This window comes from Rhinoraja longicauda, chromosome 16, assembly GCF_053455715.1.
Source record: "Rhinoraja longicauda isolate Sanriku21f chromosome 16, sRhiLon1.1, whole genome shotgun sequence".
Lineage (NCBI taxonomy): Eukaryota > Metazoa > Chordata > Chondrichthyes > Rajiformes > Arhynchobatidae > Rhinoraja > Rhinoraja longicauda.
In genome coordinates this window covers 30,541,570-30,565,232 of record NC_135968.1, presented here as the reverse complement: position 1 = coordinate 30,565,232, position 23,663 = coordinate 30,541,570, and the positions used below count along the sequence as shown (strand labels likewise).

Genomic DNA, 23,663 nt, shown 5'->3' with positions numbered 1-23,663 from the left:
TGTGATATTCATACCACAAATTATACATAACTATAAATAGCAAAATTATACTTCAAATTTGCAAATGACACAAAGCCATGGGGAAGAGGTGGTGGAGTGCAAGCAGGATGCAAATAGACTCCATTATAATTTAGATAAGTTGGGGAATGGATAAATACATTGCAGATGCACTTTGCAGCACCAGAGCGAGGCCACCTTTGCATGCTAGTCCCAGTTGAGGATCTGCTATCAGCCATTACAATCGTTCCACTCTTTTCCATTATCTGTGTACTGTGGACAGCTTGATTGTCTCATGTATAGTCTTTTCTTTGACTGGATAGCATGCAAACAAAAAGTTTTCACTATACCTCAGTATGTGTGACAATAGTAAATGAAACTAAAAGTTAACATTAATCAAGAGAATATTCAGTAATTAAATATTAATCCCAAAATACAAAATGAAAAGACAGAGCTTGTGAAATGTAAAATGATTACCTTAAAATTGAACTTACTTTGGTTTTTCGTTAGTGATGAGGATTTTCACTTTGTTTAAAGCTTTCTTGGCACCAGTAGCTGCTGGTTTTGTGTGGGCAGGACTTGAATGGGGACTTGATATATAAACCTTCTTTCCCGAGCTGCTGGGAGGTTTGGATGGTGAAAAATCTGAGATAAACACTATGCCCTCACTGGTCAGTACTGAAATAGGAAATAACAGAGAACATTTTCCTGCTTTAAAAAAACTTGAAAGCTTTACATGACAAAAAAAAAAAGCTAAAAAAGTTATCTTACAATTATTGTCTCCCTTGAACCCAAGATGTTTTACCCCCCAAAAATGACCAGCAACCTACCAAGAGATCTGCATAAGAAAAATGCCCACATCAATTCTCAAAGTTAATTTTTGTTCACCACAGAATCATGAAAAATTTACAACAAAAGCAAGAGAGCATTCAGCTCTTCAAAAGAACTTGCTATTACCCCACTCGAGTCCTCTACCTAAATAATTTACTGTCACATTAGTACATCATTGCCAGCATAGACATTGTGAGCTGAAGGATATGTATTTCTTATTGATAGCTTATAATCGAATCAGCAGGTATATATGATGCAAAGGTGGCGTACAGAAAATTGCCCTTACAGCCCAACCTGTTCATACCAAGAAGTCCATCTGAGCTTATTTTATTTACTTGCTTTTGCCTCATAACCCTAGTTTAGTTTAGAGATACAGTGTGGAAACGGGCCCTTCAGTCCACCAAGGGTTTGCTGTCCAGCAAACCCCGTACACTAGCACCATCCCACACACTAGGGACAATTTATGATGTTTAAGACAATTAAACTACGTCTTTGGAGTATGAGAGGAAACTGAAGCACCCAGGGGAAAACCCACGCAATCGCAGGGAGAAAGTGCAAACACCACCTGTAGTCAGGATCAAACCCAGGTCTCTGGCACTATAAGGCAGCAACTTAACTGCTGTGCCACCCTGCTACCATCTGAGCCTTTTCTATTCATGAACCTGTACAAATATCTTTTAAACAATCTAATTGCTTCCTCTGGCAGTTTGCTCCAAACACCCACCACCTTCTGTGTAAAAAGGTTGCTCCTCCAGTCCCTTTTAAATCTTTCCCTCTCACCTTGAAATTTTGCCCTCCAGTATTAGACCCTTAGTCTGAGAAAAAGACTGACCACCCACTTTACCTATAGCTTTCATGATTTGATACATGTCTAAGATCGCCACTCAACTTCCTAAACCCCAGGCATAAACATCCCAGCCTATCCAGCATGCCCTTGTAATTCAGGTCCTCCAGTCCTGGTAACATCCTTGTGAATTCTATTTGCAACTTTTCCAGCCTAAATTACATCTTTCCTTCAACTGGATGACCAGAACTACACACAATACCCCATGTGTGGTCTCACCAACGTCTTGTGCAGTTGCAACTCCTGTACTCAATGCCCCGTTAAATTTGTATTAAAAATTCTTATGTTACTGCTGCTTCTTTTGCCAATGACCTTAAATAGGTATCCTCATATGTTGAGCCTTCAGCCTGTTTAGTACCACATTCATGTATTTTTCATTGAAATATTATTACATTATGGCCTGTATCCTAAAAGAGCAAGTCATTAACATTTAAAAAGACCAATGGTCCTAGCCTATCATGCATGGTTCTTTATCAAATACCATCAAAGCGTCTTTATATACAAAGCGTCTTTATCTCCTGGCTATTTATCATTCTGTTTATTGCAGCATGTTGTGTCAAGTTGGTTCCTGGATTTACTCACATTATATAATCAACTACACTGCTTTCATCTACTCTGTAAATGGAACAAAACAAAAATCAATCAGGTCAAATCGAATTTGTTCTAACAAATCCTTGCTGGCTTTCCTTAATTTCTTCACTTAAATTATCTCTCTGTTAGTTAATATTTTCTAACACTGCTCTGTGACTAATCTAACCCTTATGATATCCTGATCATTATTCTCATATTATCTCCCAAATGTGACAGTTCATTTGTCTTGTGTTCCTCAGAACGAGATTCAGCAATGCTTGTGGTCAAGTCTCTGTTCTACAGAACTTGCATTTCTCAGTAATTTATTTACCATTTTCATATCAATATTTTCTTCCTACTTAGTTTCCTGCAAAATATAGCAAATAGTTACTTGGTTCCCCAATAAGATTTTAAAGCTACGGCTTCAAACACTTGCAAACTGCCATCTGCATTGTAAATAAAAAGCACCTTTTCCAAAGATTACACATGACTATGTCAGTAATTGATCTCTGCCAAGACAAAGATCCACCTGCATGTATTTATACAAGTGCACAAATCTCTACTGTGCAATCTTGAAGTTTGGGCTATTTTAGGAACTTCAGGAGCACACTTGTTCTTATAACCTTATAAATAATATGGGATTGGCTGTGAGCCAAACTAGCTATAGGCTTTAATTCTCTAATATACCATTTCATAGCCAAACATTTGTAGCCTTACTCTTTGCAATACCTAAAGAGGCCTATTGTGGATTTCACTGTCCATGGACAAATTATTTAACTGTCTTCTGCTACCCATTGAATGGGGACTAAGGAAGTATAAAGTAAACATACTGTTCTGATTCAGTCTGAGATCTCTTGAAGTACACTACTCATCAGCTTTCAAGTGCTGATGTAGCACTAATGCTAGTACAGTTGCAGCACCAGGAAAAGATATGGGATTGGTCATGGGAATGGGAATTGTTACAGGGATGCAACAGGGAGAATGCAAGTGGAATTGGGAACTGTCAATGATATGCAGTTTCGACCTAGAGTTAACTTGAGGGTGTTAAGATCCTGAATTAAATATTCTATCAACTTCATTCTTAACAGAGAAAGTGCTTTGAAGAAGAACATAAATTACTCTAATTTCACCTTTTTTGCCAACATTACCTGTTCAATAATCTGAATCTGCAATTGCAAAGAAAATGACAACACTCACACTTGCTTTACGACAACATGAAAGCATTATATCATAAACATCAGCTTCTAAAGTTTTAGAAATTTGACTGGGGAGGATGGGAAGAGATTGCCCTGGCTCAGAATATGGCTAGGGCCTCCAAGCACAAGGGTTTGGCTGATGTTGTCTAGAATTAACCTGACAAAGTTACATTTCCAAGCTTCCATTTTTCAAAACGCTGGACTTTTTATTCTGTTTTTTATATTCTAAACTCATGAATTTATAGGTTTTACGTTCCATCATTGCTGACCCCACGAGGTTTTTTTTTTTAAATCCAAAAAGTTAATGCTCCAAATACTTAAAGTATTCAAAATAAATCTTGGAAACAGTGTTAAAATGTGTTAAAGTTTTATGTTAATGTAAATGTACAGCATAATTCTTCTGAGGTCCAAGATAGTGATTCCCCCTATAGCCAGAGTTAAAAATGTATTTCACCGGGTCTTAGTTACCCTAAATGTCAAGACTGCAGCAGATAACATGCAATGGTAGTTGCTTTACAGAAATCATTGTAGCAGTAACAGAAGATTAACCCATTTATAGCATCCCATTAAGTTTTAATTTTGGCCTGACAAATGAGCTGTGCTCATTGCACACGCAACATTACGGATCAAGTTAAATCAACTTACGTGCCAGATTAGATATCTCAAAGGGATCAAATGAAAAAGAGAGTATATTTTCTGCATAACTTTTCTTCCATAATTTTGTACCAGTATCTGCATTCCAAAGAACAATATAGTTCGGTGGATGAACAGCTAATAGCAGGTCCCGAGAGGCATCCTGGTTCCATAGCCATTCCATGTCTATTAATAAAGTAGGAAAGTGCAAATATCAGTAACAACATTTCTCTGCATTGAGCACAGGAATTTAAGCTTTCCAGTAATACATAATTTAATAATTTCATCTGAAAAAGTCTAATATTCCAGGGCTACAGTTGCAAAAATTATTTAATATACCATCCAAACGTTAAGATCTGGTTTAAACTCCAGATCAGGTCAATCAATGATCATTCCCTTCTGCTGATAATAAAATTACAATGTTAATCAAGTCTGAGCAAGTTCAATCGCCCTGCACAAAACACAATATGTTGGAGGAACTCAGTGGGTCAGCCAGCATCTGTGGAAGGAATGGACAGGCGATGTCTCGGATTAATCTGAAGGGTCTTTAGTCTGAAGAAGAGTACTGACTTCAAACACCGCCTGTCCATTCCCTCCATAGATGCTGCCTGACCCACTGAGATCCTCCAGCACTTTGTGTGTTGCTCAAAATTCCAGCATCTGCAGTTCCTTGGTTTTCTCTTCAACCATCCCAAGATTTTGTAGTGTGCTGTTTGGTAAACACAGCATTGTTTACTAATTCTAACAGTTTTAAACCAAATAGTTTTCCAAGGGAGAAATTTAATGGCATTGCATTTGTATATTTGAATTATTTTAAAAGGTGATTTGCTTTGAATATTAGTTTGTAAACCAATAATTAAAGCAAATATGAGCTCATTGGTTAATAATAGATCCAAACATAAATTCCCTCTCAATGCCAACCCACAAAAAAAATGAACAGAACATTATGGAAGAAAAAAATTGGCAATTAAAAAATGGTAAATTAAAATTAAACAGCATCTGCCTGAAGAAGAAATACAGCTTTTCCAACATTGTTTAGAAATGAATTTTACCTAACACAAGATGCTTAAAGTTATCTCAAGGGAATAGCAATGATACATTTGCTCTGGACTCCCACTCAGACCACAAACATAATAACAAATCTGCCATTACTCAGGAAAGCCCTGAACTAGAACAGTTCTTTCTGGCAATAGTTTACTGTTTTGCTTACATTGGAATTACACATTTAAAAATACTAAAACACCTGTATGCCAGAGAGAGAGAGAGAGAGAGAGAGAGAGAGAGAGAGAGAGAGAGAGAGAGAGCGCGAGAGAGAGAGATTTTAAACCTTATACAGTAAAACACTGATACTCCAGTGCCCTTGGAATTTAGGTGGTTCCAGAATAGCAGATTTTCTGACCTACTGGATGTTACCCCAATATATATCCAACACACTTTCATTCTACTTTAACATGTTAGTTTTTAGTTTAGTTTAAGAGATACAGCATGGCAAAAGGTTCTTCTGTCCAACGAGTCCAGGGCGACCGCCGATCACTCGTACACTAGTATAACAAAATAACTGCAGATGCTGGTACAAATCGAAGGTATTTATTCACAAAATGCTGGAGTAACTCAGCAGGTCAGGCAGCATCTCAGGAGAGAAGGAATGGGTGACGTTTCGGGTCGAGACCCTTCTTCAGACTGAAACGTCACCCATTCCTTCTCTCCTGAGATGCTGCCTGACCTGATGAGTTACTCCAGCATTTTGTGAATAAATACCTTCGACTCGTACACTAGTTCTATACTACACACAAGGGACAATTTACAGAAGCCAATTAACCTACAACCCTGCAGGTCTTTGGAATGTGGGAGGAAACTGGAGCACATGGAGAAAATCCACACGGTCACGATGAGAACGCACAAACTCCCTACTGATAGCAGTAGTGGTCAGGACTCTGACGCTGTGGGTCAGCAACTCTACCGCTGTGCCAACGAGTCCATGCTGACCATTGACTACCCATTTACACTAGTTCTGTTATCATACTTTCTCATCCACTCCCTACACATTAGAGGCAATTTACAGTGGCCAATTAACTTACAAACCTGTATGCCTTTGGGACATGGGAGGAAACCTACATGGTCACAGAATGAATGTGCAAATCCCACGTGGACAGCACCCGAGGTCAGGCTCAAACTTGGGTCTCTGGCGTTGTGAGCCAATAGCTTTACCAGCTGCACCACTGTGCTACCAATCCTTTTCTGTGCTCAATCCTTTGGAATGGGACTTAAACGTTAAGAATGTCACCGAGTCAGAGAACATACCAGCCACAGAAGCATGTACCAAAATACAGCCTTTACCTTGAATGGGTTTGGTGTATTCCTGAATCTCGCATCGAGCTTCCCCTGTAGCAACATCCCAAACAATGATCTTGCCTGTGGTATCCGCAGATGCCAAGCGCAGAGAATAGGGAGAACCAATGTTATGGTGATAATTTTCTCTGGCCCATTTCACCTGTGGAAATTAAAATAGACCTTAAAGTTGGATGAAACAAGGTACTGTTAAAATGGTGTTATTGAAGTAATGTGTGATTTTTTTGGAAGTCCAATCATTCACCAGAATTTAATCCAGACTTATCAGCTGTCAGTGGTGCCCATAATGAACACCCCAGAGTGCAGGACAAAAACACAAACATCGCATAACTATTGTCCATTTAAATCACAGAGAAAATATTCCACAAGAAACAACCTACCTATATACTATAATCCCCATTCGGAAGCACGATTGGACTTAAAAGTATTTTCACTAATGCCAGATCTTCAAACCTTACTAACAGCATGCCATACAAATTCAGGTTATCAACATGCATGGAGAAAAATACTGTGAGGGTCCATAGGGCTTAATACTTGCAGGCTAGAGCTTATGTTCATTTTGAAAGCATGTAATTAGCCTCTGGTGATATCAGCATCCTCCAGCTAAATCGACAATATTCTTGAAATAATGCACAGTTCCAAGAATGAAATTAAACCTAGATGGGCATTTCTGTAGGACTTTATAAAAAGGCTATTTTTAAGCAATATTATCAGCAATATTTTATGTTCCTTTGCAAGATGTGACTACTAGTTAGAGACATAAAAGCTCAGATAACACAAGCAGGAACATTTTAAAACAAAAAATGCTGCTTTCCACTTGAAAGGTTATCTTCCAAGTTTATCAGTCAATTTCTCTTACATGACAAACAATTCACATGTATTGTTCATGCAAGTGGCCTAGTAGCTCTTGACACACCTATTACATAAGGTAAAGTAAAATCCTACCCAAAAATAACACATCTAGGAGATTTAACGTGTACCCTACGAGTGCAAATAACCATCAGCTTCCAAAGACAATCAAGGAAACACAACATTGAATTAAATAAAGACACGGGGAAGGCAAATAGGAGGAATCTATACCTGCAAACCAATAACTTGCAATCAAATTTTTAAAAATGCCGAGCTCTAAATCCTAAACAAAAAAAGAAAAATCAAACTCCTTGAAATACTCAACTAATTTCTGATTTTATTGATTTTGGGTGATCAACCATGATCATATTAAATGGCGGTGCTGGCTCGAAGGGCCGAATGGCCTACTCCTGCACCTATTTTCTATGTTCTATGTTTCTAGATCAGGCAGTATGTGTAGAAAGAGAAACAAGTATTAATGGTTCAGGTCAAAATCTCCTCCTGATAACTAAACAAAAGGTCGTTGACTTAAGATTTCAGATCTTTTTGTCAGGTCTCATGAAGGTCTTTTAACCTAAAATATTAAATCTGCTTCACTTTCTAGAGATCCTCCCCATCCTGCTGAATGTTTCCGGAATTTTGTTTCTAAATATGCGATCCTATTACATTTTTCACATTTTGTTCTCCCTCAGTTTCAAGAGACAAACAATGCTCAGTTATCAGCTACATATCCACATCACATATTGCGGATAAAAAAGGAGCCCTTGTGGTCTTGTCTATGGAAAACAAGTCATTCTTTGTTCAATCCAGAACACAAACAGAAATAGCATTATTCTGATATCATGTGTTGCTTAAATAGCCTTGAATATGGAGATCAAAACTGCACACGTTACTTCAGTTGAGGCCTCATCAAGACCTTGTATAATTACAATAAGACGTCCTTGTGTAATTAACTACACTCGTGATAAAGGCTAATATGTTGTTTGTCTTTCGAATTTTGTTACATCTGCATGTTGGCACAAGCACACATTAGGCCACGTTGAACATCAACACCACCCTACAATGAAAATATCAATGGCTCTGCAATGCCAAAGTTCCTTTTCAGAGAATGTGTTAAGTGATTAAAACTTACTGAACATTATCTCATTTATTCCCAGGAGCGCAGGAGGATGAGGGGTGATTTTATAGAGGTATATAAAATTATAAGGGGAATAAGATAGTGTGAATGCACAGAATATTTTACCCAGAGTAGATGAATCAAGAACCAGTGGGTATAGATTTAAGGCGAGGGGGGAAAAGATTTATAGGAGTCTCAGCGGCAACTTTTTTTTTTACACACAAAGGGTGATGGTTATGTGGAACAATCTGTCAGAGGAGGCAGTTGATGTAAGTACTACCGCAACATTTGAAAAACATTTGGACAGGTAATTGGATAGGTTAGGTTTAGAGCTATATGGGCCAAAGGTAGGCCGTATAGGTGGGGCATGTTGGTCAGCGTGGGCAAATTGGGCCAAATTGCCTGTATGACTCTAAAAACAAATGAATCACCCATTAAATCCCTGTAAAGCGTCTTTGAGTGTATGAAAAGCGCTATATAAATGTAATGCATTATTATTATTATTATTATTAGACTTTCTTTCTAAAGTGACCTAACCTCTGCAGTTTCCAGACAGATGTAATTGTCTTTCTTACATAATCTTTATGACTGCTTCTCTGTACCTTTAATTTATAATGCTAGAATAATGCTATGCAGATTATTCTAAAACTGCTCTAAACATAATTCAATACAACAATGGCCTAGTTCCCCTACTTTTCAGTTTATTCCCATTAGAAATGAAGAATAATGCTTGGTTTGCTATTTTCTTTTTTTTAAATGGCATTATTAACCTATTTTTAGTCATTTGTGTTTGAGCACAAGCATTCAATTAATTTACAAAAGAGATACGTTCCTGGCAAATGTTTTGTTATGCAAAACTTTGTAAATCAAAAAGGCTAAGTAAAATGCATTATATGATTACATTCTACTGAAATGTCCATGTGCAGAGTGAAAACGGGCTCTGCAAAATAGTCTTTAGTCCTTTACATTGGCGAGGCCAAGCGTGATGACCGTTTTGCCCAACACTTGCGCTTGGTCTACTAGGTCCTGCTGGATCTCCTGGTTGCTAACCTGTTAACTCCCCTTCCCCATCAACCTTTCTGAACTGGGCCACCTCCATTGCCAGAGTGAGGTCACAAGCAAACTAGAAGAACGGCACCTCATACTCCGATACGAGGAATAATACCTCCAATTTTAGGTAACACCCCCTCCCTCTTTCCCACCCCTCTCTTGCCTATACCCCCTTCACCCTGTTACACACCCATTCCCTACATACTCCCATCCCTTTCCATCTTTATCCCTCCTGCTGGATCTATATCTCTCTCCTCTTTCCTTATCTGACAGACTTTTGTTTCCTTTTTAGCTCTACCCTTGGTTCACGACCTGTCTATCAAAACCGCCCTTCACCTGTTTCCACCAATCACTCGTCTCACCCCCACCTGTTTTAGCTTTCTCCCCTGATCCAAAACACCACCTATCCATGTCCTCAGATTTGCTGCCTGACCCGTTGAGTTATTCAAGCACTTTGTGTTTTACTCAACATTCCAGCATTTGCATTTCCTTGTGTCTGAAGATGTACCCTCAAGAGTCATTGGCATTATAGCAAAAATATGGTTTTGACATTAGTAAATCAACTACTATACGCTTTGCTTAGCCACACCAATTAAACTATTTTTCAACTAACATAGATCTACTGTATCTTTCTTCCAAACTGTCCATTGTATGCCCATTGTGCAGAAGGACTAATCATTTCTTGTTCTTTGTTGCAATCCTCCTCAGCATTAACAATCCTTATCTGCCCCATGAAACAGCTTGGTCTTGTCCATAATTTTAGAATGTGTGTTTTGATTCCAATTTTTAAGACATTATTATAATTCTAAACAATGATCCAACTATTGATCCTTGTAGGACCACCTTCTGCCACTCTGAACAGCTATTCTGCTTACCTTTGTTCAAAACATTCTGCATTGTGGGTGAGCTACTGAGTTATTCATTTTGGTGCTTTTCTCTTGACTTCAAATGTTCTGACCTCAATACTCAGGACAACCCAAAAAACTTTCAGGGAATAAATGTTATTTTGTTTAATCTCTCCTAGTTTTTGCCAAAAGCTCCATTTAACCAAAAATGAATTTCAATCGGAGCTTCTTATTACTGGCAAAAGTGAAATAATTACTTTTTTTGGAAATATCAAAATAGATAAATGGAAATATTAAAGAAGCAAGCCTTTTATTCACAAAATGCTGGAGTAACTCAGCAGGTCAGGCAGCATCTCGGGAGAGAAGGAATGGGTGACGTTTCGGGTCGAGACCCTTCTTCAGACTGATGTCGGGGGTGGGACAAAGGAAGGATATAGGTGGAGACAGGAAGATAGAGGGAGATCTGGGAAGGAGGAGGGGAAGGGAGGGACAGAGGAGCTATCTGAAGTTGGAGAAGTCGACGTTCATACCACCGGGCCGCAAACTGCCCAGGCGAAATATGAGGTGCTGCTCCTCCAATTTCCGGCGGGCCTCACTATGGCACTGGAGGAGGCCCATGACAGAGAGGTCAGACTGGGAATGGGAGGGGGAGTTGAAGTGCTGGGCCACCGGGAGATCAGTGGCATTAATGCGGACCGAGCGCAGGTGTTCAGCGAAGCGATCGCCGAGCCTGCGCTTGGTTTCGCCGATATAGATGAGTTGACATCTAGAGCAGCGGATGCAATAGATGAGGTTGGAGGAGGTGCAGGTGAACCTCTGTCTCACCTGGAAAGAATGTTTGGGTCCTTTGATGGAGTTGAGGGGGGAGGTAAAGGGACAGGTGTTGCATCTCGTGCGGTTGCAAGGGAAAGTGCCCGGGGTTAGGGTGGTTTGGGTAGGAAGGGACGAGTGGACCAGGGAGTTGCGGAGGGAACGGTCTCTGCGGAATGCAGAGAGGGGAGGGGATGGGAAGATATGGCCAGTGGTGGGGTCCTGTTGTAGGTGACGGAAATGTTGGTGGATGATATGACAGTTGAGAAGCAAGCCTTCTATGTTAAAGAAATTACTAATGCTATGCTCAGTTTGCAGGATCAATCTGTGCAAAGCAAACAGTTTGCTGCTGAAGTGGTGTATTGCATTGTACCACGAGTGCACTTAACAGTTGAGAAGCAGCATTTCAATTTAGCTAATCCTCTTGCTGATGGATCAAGTTTTATCTGAGATGGAAAAGTGACAATGCTGCTGAGAATAGAATTAATTTTTTACAGGGCTAGATAGGATCAGTGCAGAGCTGATGTTTGCTCTGGCTGGTGTGTGTAAAACCTGGGGTCGCCATCTCAAAGTATACGGTTAACCACCCAGAGGGTGAAGAATGTTTGGAATCCAAATCAGTTGTGGAAGTGCAATCATTCGAATTCGCAAGGAGGAAGTGAATTGAACCTTAGATATTGAAAGGGATCAGAGAATTACGATAAGAAAATAGTGCCAAGCCAAAAAAAAAAAAATCAGCTGAGAGCTTATTAAATGGCAGAATAGGGGCAAAATCACATACTTCTGCTTCTTTTTTAAAAATGTATTATGAATGTGCCAATTTAACATGTGCCACAAAGTGACTAATTAGGATTACCTTCACAACATTTGCTCTATGCCGTTCCAGCACCTGAATGGTTTGCGAAGTCCTTGGATCAATTATCAAAACAAGTGAATGACAGCCAAGGGCAATTAATCCTTGCCAACCCCTGGAAGAAAACAATAGTTATGTATTTAATGTCAGAAAATAACGTGTTATATTACACTTTCCCAGAACATTACAGCAATACAGTTTCCGAACAGGTAACAGCAACATAATGTTTTGTTTTTTAAAATTACAGCTTCAAATCAAGCTATCAATTTAATGTTATGACTTAATACGATTAATTTTTGTTATCCATTGGCAAGGTGGGGCCATTGCTAGAAAGATTAGCATTTTACCCATTTGAAACATATGTTGATGGGGCTAAGATTGAACAGAAACTCTGTTTCCCCTTGTGGGAGAATCCACAATTGGAGTTCACATTTCAGAATAAATCATTACCAAGTTAAGTTGAGACAGAGAGGAATTTTTTCTCCCATTCGCTTAAATCACTGAATATACTCCAGGCCAAGTTCTACAATCTACAGTTCTGGATAACAGCCAGGAAAGCAGAGCTGAGGCCAAGATCACAATAGGCATAATCGTACTGAATGGTGGAGTCGGCTTGAGAAGCCATTTAGTTTATTCTTGAGTTTACTGACGAAGATCTTAATTGGTCTCAATATTCTCGTGGTGAACCACATTCCTAAAGCATTAGAGTCCTTCTGATAAGGGAATGGTGTGCCAGGATTTAGATTCATCTATGATAAAGCAACTATGATATAATTTCAAACCAGGATGGTAGACTGCACTGTTAGTAGTTAAGTTCTTTCTTCTTGATGCTGCAGGTTATGGACGTTGGTGAAGCATAGATAGGCAGGTATAGTACATTATGTAGGAAGGAACTGCAGATGCTGGTTTAAACATTATATAGATGGTCATAGTGTGCCAATGGCAGGTGTGAACATTTAGGGTAGCAAATTGGGTGCCAGTCATTTTGCCTGGATTATGCTGAGTGATGTTGAGCTTCATCAGAATTGTTCTAGCAATCATCCAAGCAAATGAAAAGTATTTTAATCGCACTCCTAGGTTGTGCCTTGTAGATATAAAAATTCTGAGGAATTTAGAAACATAGAAAATAGGTGCAGGAGTAGGCCATTCGGCCCTTCGAGCCTGCACCGCCATTCAATATGATCATGGCTGATCATCCAACTCAGTATCCCATACCTGCCTTCTCTCCATACCCCCGATCCCTTTAGCCACAAGGGCCACATCTAACTCCCTCTTAAATATAGCCAATGAACTGGCCTCAACTACCTTCTGTGGCAGAGAATTCCACAGATTCACCACTCTGTGTGAAAAAAAACTTTCTCATCTTGGTCCTAAAAGGCTTCCCCCCCTTAAACTGTGACCCCTTGTTCTGGACTTCCCCAACATCGGGAACAATCTTCCTGCATTTAGCCTGTCCAACCCCTTAAGAATTTTGTACGTTTCTGTAAGATCCCCCCTCAATCTTCTAAATTCCAGCGAGTACAAGCCGAGTCTATCCAGTCTTTCTTCATATGGAAGTCCTGCCATCCCAGGAATCAATCTGGTGATTTGCTGCAAGATATCAAATACCTGTTCGCACATGGAACCAAGGTATTCATGTGGCTGATCCAGCTGAATTTTTAATGAATAGCGACTTCATCATGTTGATGGCGGAGTGCTCACCAACAATTATAACCATCTTCCATTGTGCAAGTTATATTATAAATACCACAGTTATGTGATTTTATTTTTGCATCAACAAGATAGAAATTCTCTTTGCAGCTAGGTGTTTATGTTCATAAATCATGGGAACAGAATTAAGCCATTCGGCCCAGAGACTACTCCGCCATTCAATCATGGCTGGTCAAATATCTTGGCATCTGCAACTTAAGCCGACAAAACTAAGTTCCACCCACAATTAATGACTAGTGCATAATTGGCCACTTGCGCAAATAAATTTTGATCCACCTATCTAAATAAGGTATATGCATCAGGCAAAATCATAGAGTTGTAAACATTCTTTACAAATTTCCCAATTCTTTGTTCATAAAATTACAAACTGCAAGGATGACAACATAAACATAGATTTTACTAATTAAACTGTATGAAAGTTAGAAACTGAGTTTTTTTTAAAATTACTAATGAAGTAAAACATTAAAAAAGTAAACCAACTCACTTTCATAATATTGGCCACCCCTTTTAAACACCAATCATCCTTCACATAGGCTAGATGAAAGGTGCCCAGCCCTTCTCCTCAGCAAGTCAATGCTCTGCCTCCAACAATGGAGCGGGAGATGAAATGAGGTAGCTTTTGATCTCCGAGCTTGTCTCTGATATTCACATCTAACTGCACTGAAGTCCACAACTTGCTGACAGCTGGAACTATCCGTCAACTTTATTCAGCTTATTATGCTTGTTGAATCTTCCTTATCCAAAACACCTAAACTAATTTTAGTTTTAAATGTTTACGATAAAATAAGTAACGTGGCAACTAGTGTTTGCAAGCAATAACTATTTTATGCACATTTTACCTAATAAACTGATCTGCAATCATAATATTGATGAAGCTAACACTGCATGAGCTGGTAATTATGGCAACACTTTCAAATCGGGGATAGCCGAAACTGCTGCCTCAGTTTTGTTAACTTTTGCAAAGGTCGCATTTCACTATCACCCTTAGTACCAATATACACCAAATGTCTGAATTTGTCATGCAATAACTGCTTCTCTATTTGGCATTTTACTTTAACTTTTAATCGTTACCATAATGTAATTCATAACTTTACACAAGTTGATTTATGCTATTTTATTGTTTAATAGGTTATTTGCAAATGCAGCATCTTTCCAAGTGTCTGAGAATTAAATTGTTCAGAAACTGGAATATTCAAGTCATGTGGCCTCTTTAACACACCTTCGCACATTGACTTTTGTTTTGAGTTGGGCACATTGGAAAAGAGTATCTCAAATGACAGGCCGACAAAAAATGGTCCTGATCGTTCACATTAGCTTGAAAGGAACATTGCCTCTTTCCTTTAAATCAGTGCTGCTGATTTGCCAGTTGGATAATTACTTGATTTACACACTTTGACAGAACAAAGGAAAAATAATTTATCATTTACATAATAAACTGTCAGAAATTGCTTCCAGGTTCAAACTAGATTCCCCTTAATACCAACCCATTAGATCTCAACAAAGAACCACAAATATTAGGTTAAAAAGTCAAGCTATCGTCTTTAAAATTATCCTGGGATCACTTTTTAGTAAAAATTAAAATATTCTCAAATCTAAGTTAACTTACACTTTCATCTATCATGATACGAGGCAGCGAGTTGAAAAAGCTCTAACATCTGGTGGGAATTTAAGGTTGGCTGTCATCCCAATTAAGGCAGAATCCTGCTTTGATTGTCTTCCAATGCATAAATTAAGTGTGAACTATAAAATTCAATAATCATGCTCCACATTCCTGATCAGATTCGGGGTTAATATCAAACAAAAAACTGTCACACTATGCTTAAAAAACATTTTTATCTCTAAGCTATGAATCATTATGTCCTCCCGATATTTGGCATGCTGGCAAGCTTAATCAATGTGACTTGCCTGGTTAATTACAATTAATAAACATCAACTCTGAGTTTGAAGCATCAAAGCAATGGAATATATAAAATTTTAATACAATGTATAAACATAAGCAAACACATCCCATAAAGAACGAAAAAATTGCAAGCTTTTCCAACAATATTCTCATTTGTGTGGACTGTCAGAGGAAACTGAAGCGAGAAATTAAACAAAACATGCTTCTTTGCTTTTTTTTCTAAATTACCAGTCTAGTGGTTTATCAGCAGGCCAAAGTACAGATCCAGCCTCAGATTTTCAAGAACATGTTTGTGTTTACAATCTATCTTGGTGTAAAAATGGATAATGTCAATGGATATTTTTACAGCATAGATAGATTCTTGATTAGTACGGGTGCCAGGGGTTATGGGGAGAAGGCAGGAGAATGGGTTTAGATAGATCAGCCACGATTGAGTGGCAGAGTAGACTTGATAGGAGAAGAATTGGGCCATTCGACCTATCACTTATAAATAACCATTAGATGGTGGGGTGTATTGATATCAGGGGGGAAAAATGGTGGAGAAAGAAAGTTTTTCCCAGGTAATGGTGTCAAGTTAATCTTGTGCAAAATATCAAGCCTTACTTATCATAGAGAGATGGAACACCAGGCAAGCCCCTATCAATAAACAAGGAATAAAATAGTGTCACAGTGAGCGATTAACAGTTTCTGTACTATTTACCCAGCAACAAATAAGCTATGTTTCTCTGAATTAAATTTGGTGCAACGTTCATTTCTCTTACTGTAAATTTGACGTTTTTTGCCTGAGTTTCTGAAAATAAAATGAATTTCAAATGCACAAAACATCAAAACTGTCAAAAGATAAACATCCTCTTTATGCCCATGGAACTTGGTCAGTTGTACATAAGATTTGCACTGGGAGCAGAATGCCTTAATTTGTTTGCTCCCAAGCACAGGAAATCTGCACAAGATGACATGAGCACCTACCTGTAAACTAGTCAAAGCAGTTAAACAGAAAAGTTCAATTAACCACTGTACTATTTCATTTTGCGACAACAGAGTTCTTTGCCTCACATGCGAGATAGTGGTTGAGCCAAAGGAAACAATTATGATGGATGCATCTGCAACAGGTAAATTAATGAAGATAGGATCAAGAAGATTTTTCTCAAATCCCAATTTTATCACGCTCAACTATATTCCACTGTCTGCACCTCTGACAAACTATCCAAACAATGTGAAAGTTCTTTGCCAAGTTGGCAATTAAATAGGTTTGTGCATTAAGGTTTTGACCAAGATGATGTTGGCAAGTCAAGAAATCAGCTCGCACATGACTGGAAACAACCTTTTGACATGTTACTGAGAAGATCTTTGCAGGATTGGCGTTTTCAAAGTCCAGTCCACAGTCTAGGTTTTTGGTGTTCCCATTAATAAGATTTTGATAGCTCGCAGCCCAGTGGTTTAGTTTTATTTGCGTTATTCTTTGTAGTAGTTTGTCTTCAGCACAAGGGCAAATATCTGCTAACGATTGCAATGTTTGGTTTCAGAGCTCACAGCAGACTGCATGGCAGCAGTAGCTCCCTGCAGGGGGAGGCAACGAGCGGGCCCCTGCTCGGCCCCACAGCCGGACGCACAAAGACCCAGCAGACCGTGATCAGTAGGGGGGAAGCCAGGAGCAAGGCTGGTAGGAGAGGGATTGGGGTCTGCCTACTGTCCTCGAGGTCGGCTGCGGAAGGCACCCATGGGACACAAAGATGGACGCGCGAGGAGAGGGATGTTGGTTCGCTAGTCAATCCGCAAGTCCAAGGAAGGCAATGACTGGAGACCCTGCAGCAGCCTGGGGCTTGCCTGGATCAGGAGCCCACTCACAAGACCTAGACTGCGGACTGGACTTTGAAAATGGCACCAAAACCCTGGCACCTCTCGCATGCAAGCTCAGTGAACTATTTCTGTACACTTTGCAATCAGGATTAGTGCTTAGGTATGGCGATACTCTACAAGACTGGATGCAAGAAAAGAATTTCACTGCACTTTTGCACATGACAATAAAGAACCATTGAACCATTCATATCATCCAGGTATGAAGCAGGTTGCACATTTATGTAGCATAGCCCAGACAACATTCCTAGCTGGGGCTGATAAGTAGCAAATTACATACATGTCAAACAACTGCCATCGTCAAAAGCAGCGCCCAAACACCACCCTTGAGAGTCAATACCAAATGCCAAAACACCTAACTAGACCATCACAAACATTGTGACAAGAGCAAGATTGATCCTTCTTATTCATAAGAGCCCTCATCTCAAAAAATCACAAATTCCTTGCACTAGCAATGCACATACAAGTGAAAGGAATATTTTTCACTGGTCTGACTAAGTGCACTCAAACAGCAAAAGAGATTCAGACACCAGCCAGGATGAAGTACCAGTAGTACTACGAGCAAATAGGTCGACAAATAAGGCCAACCAAATGGCTTGATTAGCATTTTATCCACCACATTTAACATCCAACCTGCTTAATTTGAACCATGGCTGCAGTCTGCTCCTTCAATAAATGCACTGCACCAACTCACGAAGGCTTCTTTGACAAGATTTCACAAACCCATGCTCTCCATTTACTGGAAAGACAGGGGAAGCAAACAATGGCATACCATTAGTTGCAAATTCAGCAGCTTTTCTAACACCATTAATGTAATTAAGCATCCCAAAGTATTTTGTAAGAGCAGCGTCAAAATTTGACACAAAAGCAACAGAACAGAACAAATGACCAAACTTTAACTCAAAGAGTCTGGTTGCAAACAGAATTACGAAGCAGGAAAGGGCGAGGGATTTGGATTGAGAACTCCAGTGTTTAAGGCTTTAACAGTCAAAGACATGGCTGGCATTAAAGATTAATTTCCAGAATGACAGGACGAATGCACAAAACATGAAAAGGCTGAAAAGTACAAGGAAAGGATGGGATGTGGCAATGAAAGGAAACAAAAATGAGGATAAGAATATTTTAAATTCAGTTATAAGCAGAGGGCGGTATATACATCGCAATGAATTGTAATTAATCCAAGTTAGGATGCGAACTGCAGACTTTTGGATGCCTCAAGTTTGTAGAGAATAGAACAAGGGCGATAGGCCAAGAGTGGCCTATTGAGGGCATGCAGCGTGGGTTTACTAGGTTAAACCCCGGAATGGCGGGACTATCATATGTTGAAAGACTGCAGCGACTAGACTTGTATACACTGGAATTTAGAAGGATGAGAGGAGATCTTATCGAAACATATAAGATTATTAAGGGGTTGGACACGTTAGAGGCAGGAAACATGTTCCCAATGTTGGGGGAGTCCAGAACAAGCGGCCACAGTTTAAGAATAAGGGGTAGGCCATTTAGAACTGAGATGAGGAAAAACTTTTTCAGTCAGAGAGTTGTGAATCTGTGGAATTCTCTGCCTGTGAAGGCAGTGGAGGTCAATTCTCTGAATGCATTCAAGAGAGAGCTGGATAGAGCTCTTAAGGATAGCGGAGTCAGGGGGTATGGGGAGAAGGCAGGAACGGGGTACTGATTGAGAATGATCAGCCATGATCACACTGAATGGCGGTGCTGGCTCGAAGGGCCGAATGGCCTCCTCCTGCACCTATTGTCTATAGTGCACTGAAGCAAGACAGAGGTAGTAAGAAAGGGTCATAGCTATGCAAGGAAAAGGGATATGTATCAAAAGTTGTATACTTCATCAGATAGATACAATCATAATGATAACATCATAACTAAACAGATGTCCATGAACATCACACACTTATTATTCTTCCAACACCTCCCATCCTGGATTTGAATTAAATCATTTCCTCATTATCACAAGATTTAAATCCTGTCATTTTGTGCTTTGGGGAGTACATTCACCACAACATTCAAATTTACAGTTCACTGCTAAATTCTAAGACATAATTAAGAACATGAATCTAATGTTATCTTTGTCAATTAAACCCAAACCGCACAAAAACAAAGTAGAATTTTTTTAAGTGACTTCAGAATGCAAATTGGATAAGGAGCCAATCTTTCTTCCCAAAAGGATATGAATAACCAGGTGGGTTGATACATCATTCCAAAATTGTGTTGATTACTTTTACAAATAACACCACCTTATTCCAGATGCATTTTTAAACTGAATATACCTAACATATTGTGCCATATTATGAAAAGGTGCTATTTAGATTATAGTTGCCAAAATACTGTGCACCAAGGATGATCAAAGCAATTCACAACAATGAAAATGTTTTCTTGAAGTGTTATCACAGTTAAAATGTTCAGAAGCAAAGCAGCCAGCTGCAATCTGCAAGATACGCTATGGAACAATAGGGAAGGTACCATAGGGAAGGTCGATAAAGGTAGTGCAGCCGTGCTAATTAATTTTTTTAATGGTATTTGACAAATTATCACACAATAGTCTTGTAGGCAAAATTAAAGTGCATGAATTGAGGAGACCCTGGCAGCAGGCATAGAAGTGCCAGAAAGCAGAGTAGAGTAAACGGCTGTTTTACAAACTAAAGAAAAATATGCATGGTTCTTTTTTATTACATCAGTTAAATCCATTCCCTTGATTGTGCTCCCATATTTCTTGTCTTGAATTTATAAAATTCCCTTTTTAAAGATATAGGTCCTAATCGTATTCGCTCCGACTTGTCATGTACAATCATCCCATGGGTGTGATAAATTTAAAAGTTTGCATGGTTACCAGTGACATTAGTTCCATGACCATCCTGTGAGTATCCACTGGTCTCTGGACAACACTTCCTCATGTCTTGTCCCAGCACTATTGTACCATGGTGAGTCTAGATCCGAGTGAACAGCCAGATGTGCCCCAGTGTGTTGGGAAGGAAATCCAGACTCATGTTCACTATTGTTAGCCAGCAACACTACAAGCAACCATCAGATAGTCAATAGAGCAGTCTGGCCCAGTTTTGATTCTGTGTCTGCCATCTTTTCAAGCAGTGTATTCGAGTCAAAACAGTTCACTGCATTTAAGAACAAATTCTTCTTGTCGCATTTGCTTTCTTTGCCCATAACCTTAAACTCGTGTTCTCCACCTATTTATTTTCTGCCTCTGAAAGAAAAATGTTCTTATTTTCCCCAATCAAAGGTATTCATGATATTGAATGCCTCCATCAAATCTCTTCGCAGGGAAAACCTCAGGATCAGCACACAACCAAAGCCTTGGTCCAGTATCAATCTGGTAAATATCTTCTGTACTCTCCCTGAAGCCACAGCATACTTCTTCACACATGGTGTGCAAAATTGAACACAATAAAGCCAGATTAGTACATTATCCAACTTGGTTGCCAATCCCAACCAAGGAACAGCTACCACCTGGTCACAGGTGTGACTGGAAGACCTGAAAGTCCCTCAGTAGGCTTCATACAGGGATGGGCCGATGCAAGACCAATATGAGCAAATGGGGCTATGCAGATGCAACAGACACGGAATGTGAAACATCTGTACAATCCTACGAAGATGCCCACTTCTTGGTGAACAATGTTGCCTGAAAGATCTAGCAGCAGCAAACGAGAAGGCTGCCCACTGTGCAAGAGCCTGCCCGAACATTTGAAACATAGATGATGGACACGAAAGAAGTACATTATCTGATCAGTTAAAAATGGTCAATCCTTCGTCTACACTTGTTATCCCAAAATGTTTGGGAATGTCCAGGAAAGTGATCGTCTCTTTTTAATCCCCAGAGTGGTTATTGCAATAAAAAGGATTTTAGCAAGTTTATAGGCTGTTGACAACAAATAAATAAGAGTGTTTTCCATTGAATTTACAAACACTTTCATGGCACCAGAGTGCATACCTGAAGGGTCTCGACCCAAAACGTCACCCATTCCTTCTCTCCAGAGATGCTGCTGAGTTACTCCAGCATCTTGTGTCTACTTTAAATATATCCTGAAGCAGGTGTGTGTTTTATACCACTGCAATGATTTAATTTATGTCTAAATAGTCAAGTTTAACAAAAATCTGGTAGCAACTTGCCGTTTCGACTTGACAATTTTTTTTTTTTAAATTCCACTCATGTTGCACAAATCATGATTGTTAACGCTAAACATTGTGCAGTGGCCGAGGATTTATATTGTATCAATGGCATATAGAGAAACCCATAAAGTGCATTTAAAGCTCCATTTGTACCTAATTCCCTTCCTCTCGGGCAAGGAGATTTCAGTTACACTTTGAGCAGCAAATGTATACAAATAATTTTCTGGAGCATGGCATGGCATGGGCAGCGACCAACGCAGGCCGCTGAATTGAGTTTGAAGGGTTAGGAGGAAGGTTAGGATGGAAGGACAGCGCACACAACTGTCGTGTACTTGTCTTTGCAACATAAAGCGGGTCTCTCGAGTGGCGGTCCGAGGTGGGCTGCAGAGCCGACAGTTCAGGGGGAGATGGTTGGATGCTGTGCACCTCCGGGCTCTTGCATTGAAAGTCACCCCGCCGTGGGTCGGCCTCTCTGGCTCTGGCCAGTAACGTGCACAGGGTGGGTTCCTGTCCCTTATCCCTCCCGCTGCCGCCACTCACCAGTCCGCTGCCCCCCTGTTCTGTCCGCTGAACGTTCCCGTCAAGGTCCTGGCGGAGAGCTTGATGTTAACGGAGAACAGCATCTCGGCGCCCTGAACAACCACCTCACCTCCCCTTCACTCACGGCTTCCGGGCTGCCATGTAAACAGGAAGCGAGCGGCCCGGAACAGGCCGCCTCTGTCGGGTCCGCTTCACCGCGGCGGCAATCCCCGCACCGGCCACCAGGCGCCCGGGCGCTGTTCCCACCCCACCCGGCTCTCATTGCAAGTGATTACTGTCTGTTCAGTCTGAAGAAAAGTCTCGACCCGAAACGTCACCCATTCTTTCTCTCCCGAGATGCTGCCTGACCTGCTGAGTTACTCCAGCATTTTGTGAATAAATACTGTCTTTTAACCTCAGTCCATATACATTTTAAAACTTGCCATCAAATTGGTTCTCATTCTAAACCACAATTGAAAAGTTAAAAAGCCGGTGATTTGAAATTAAAACACAAAATGCTGTTGGATCAGGCAACCCACCTTGAGGAAATCCTCAGGCAACCCACCTTGGAGAAAATACAACACCGAGCAGCCCGCTTTGTATGTAATGACTACAAGCGCAAGTCAAGCGTGAATATTATGCTGACTTCTCTCGGATGGGATACCCTAGAGCTCCGCAGAATCAGGCTAAGACTTATTGCAATTTACAATTTACAAGGAGATTCACAAAATCACGCCACCAAATCTTCCGTCATCCCAGAGCACCAACTGCCATGGAACAAGACAAAATACTCGCTAAATCATCAACTCGCTAAATCATACTCGCTAAATCATCAACTCGCTAAATTTCAATAAACTTTGCTACCAATATTCCCTTTACCCAAGGACAATAAGGGAATGGAATATATTACCACCCAACACACTTGTTGCTCCCGATGTTGTAATTTAAAAAGGGGATTGAGCAACTAGATCTCCTCAACTTAAAATCCTAAGAGAGCGCGACAGTGTCGATGTTGAGATACTTGCACTAGTGAAAGAATCGTGAACATGGGGATGTTGTTATAAGGTAAGGGGCAAATAAATTTATTTTCACAGAGTAGTGATCCCTGGAATTTTCAGCACCTCCAGGATGGTGAAGGACAGGTCATTGGATAGATTTAAGATGCAGGTAGATAAATATTTGAAAAGTCATTAAGTTAAGGGTGATGGGGAATTGGCACAGAAGGGGAATCAAGGAGAGCATACTGGATGAGATGGGCAGGCTTGAGGTAGCCTGCTCATGCTCCTGTGTTCTGTTATGTCCAGAGATCTACTCATCTACTGATACCATGTACACAGTTGAGATAAGTTGGTGTAAATGTTTAGCATGCAGGATGAAGTATCAATGTAGTTGAGAAATTATGAGAAGATGAAACATTAAGTGTATAATATTCTGATCTGTACTCACAATTAGACTAGTGAGTGAGGATACTGTCCATAGTTAAGAATGAACCAGGAATGGAAAGGATAAAGATATTTCTGGGAACAAAGACATCTTCACGAAATAAGAGGATGTTTTGAGAAAATTGACAGCTGTAAAGTGTGCTGCAGACAGACAGTGCAT

The 23,663-nt window shown here is 39.9% G+C and overlaps 1 protein-coding gene across 1 annotated transcript in view; it reads right to left on the bottom strand.

Annotated features, from left to right (window-relative positions):
• wdr11 (WD repeat domain 11) overlaps nucleotides 1–22,272 on the bottom strand; it is an 84,167-nt gene extending 61,895 nt beyond the window's left edge. Inside the window, exons 1-5 of the mRNA XM_078413524.1 lie at nucleotides 22,083–22,272; nucleotides 11,948–12,059; nucleotides 6,409–6,562; nucleotides 4,084–4,257; nucleotides 492–675 (exon numbers count right to left, since the gene is read on the bottom strand). Of these exons, the coding sequence (XP_078269650.1) occupies nucleotides 492–675; nucleotides 4,084–4,257; nucleotides 6,409–6,562; nucleotides 11,948–12,059; nucleotides 22,083–22,165 (707 nt within the window). The 5' untranslated portion in view covers nucleotides 22,166–22,272. The remainder of the gene's footprint in view (nucleotides 1–491; nucleotides 676–4,083; nucleotides 4,258–6,408; nucleotides 6,563–11,947; nucleotides 12,060–22,082) is intronic.
• Between the last annotated feature and the right edge of the window lie 1,391 nt (nucleotides 22,273–23,663).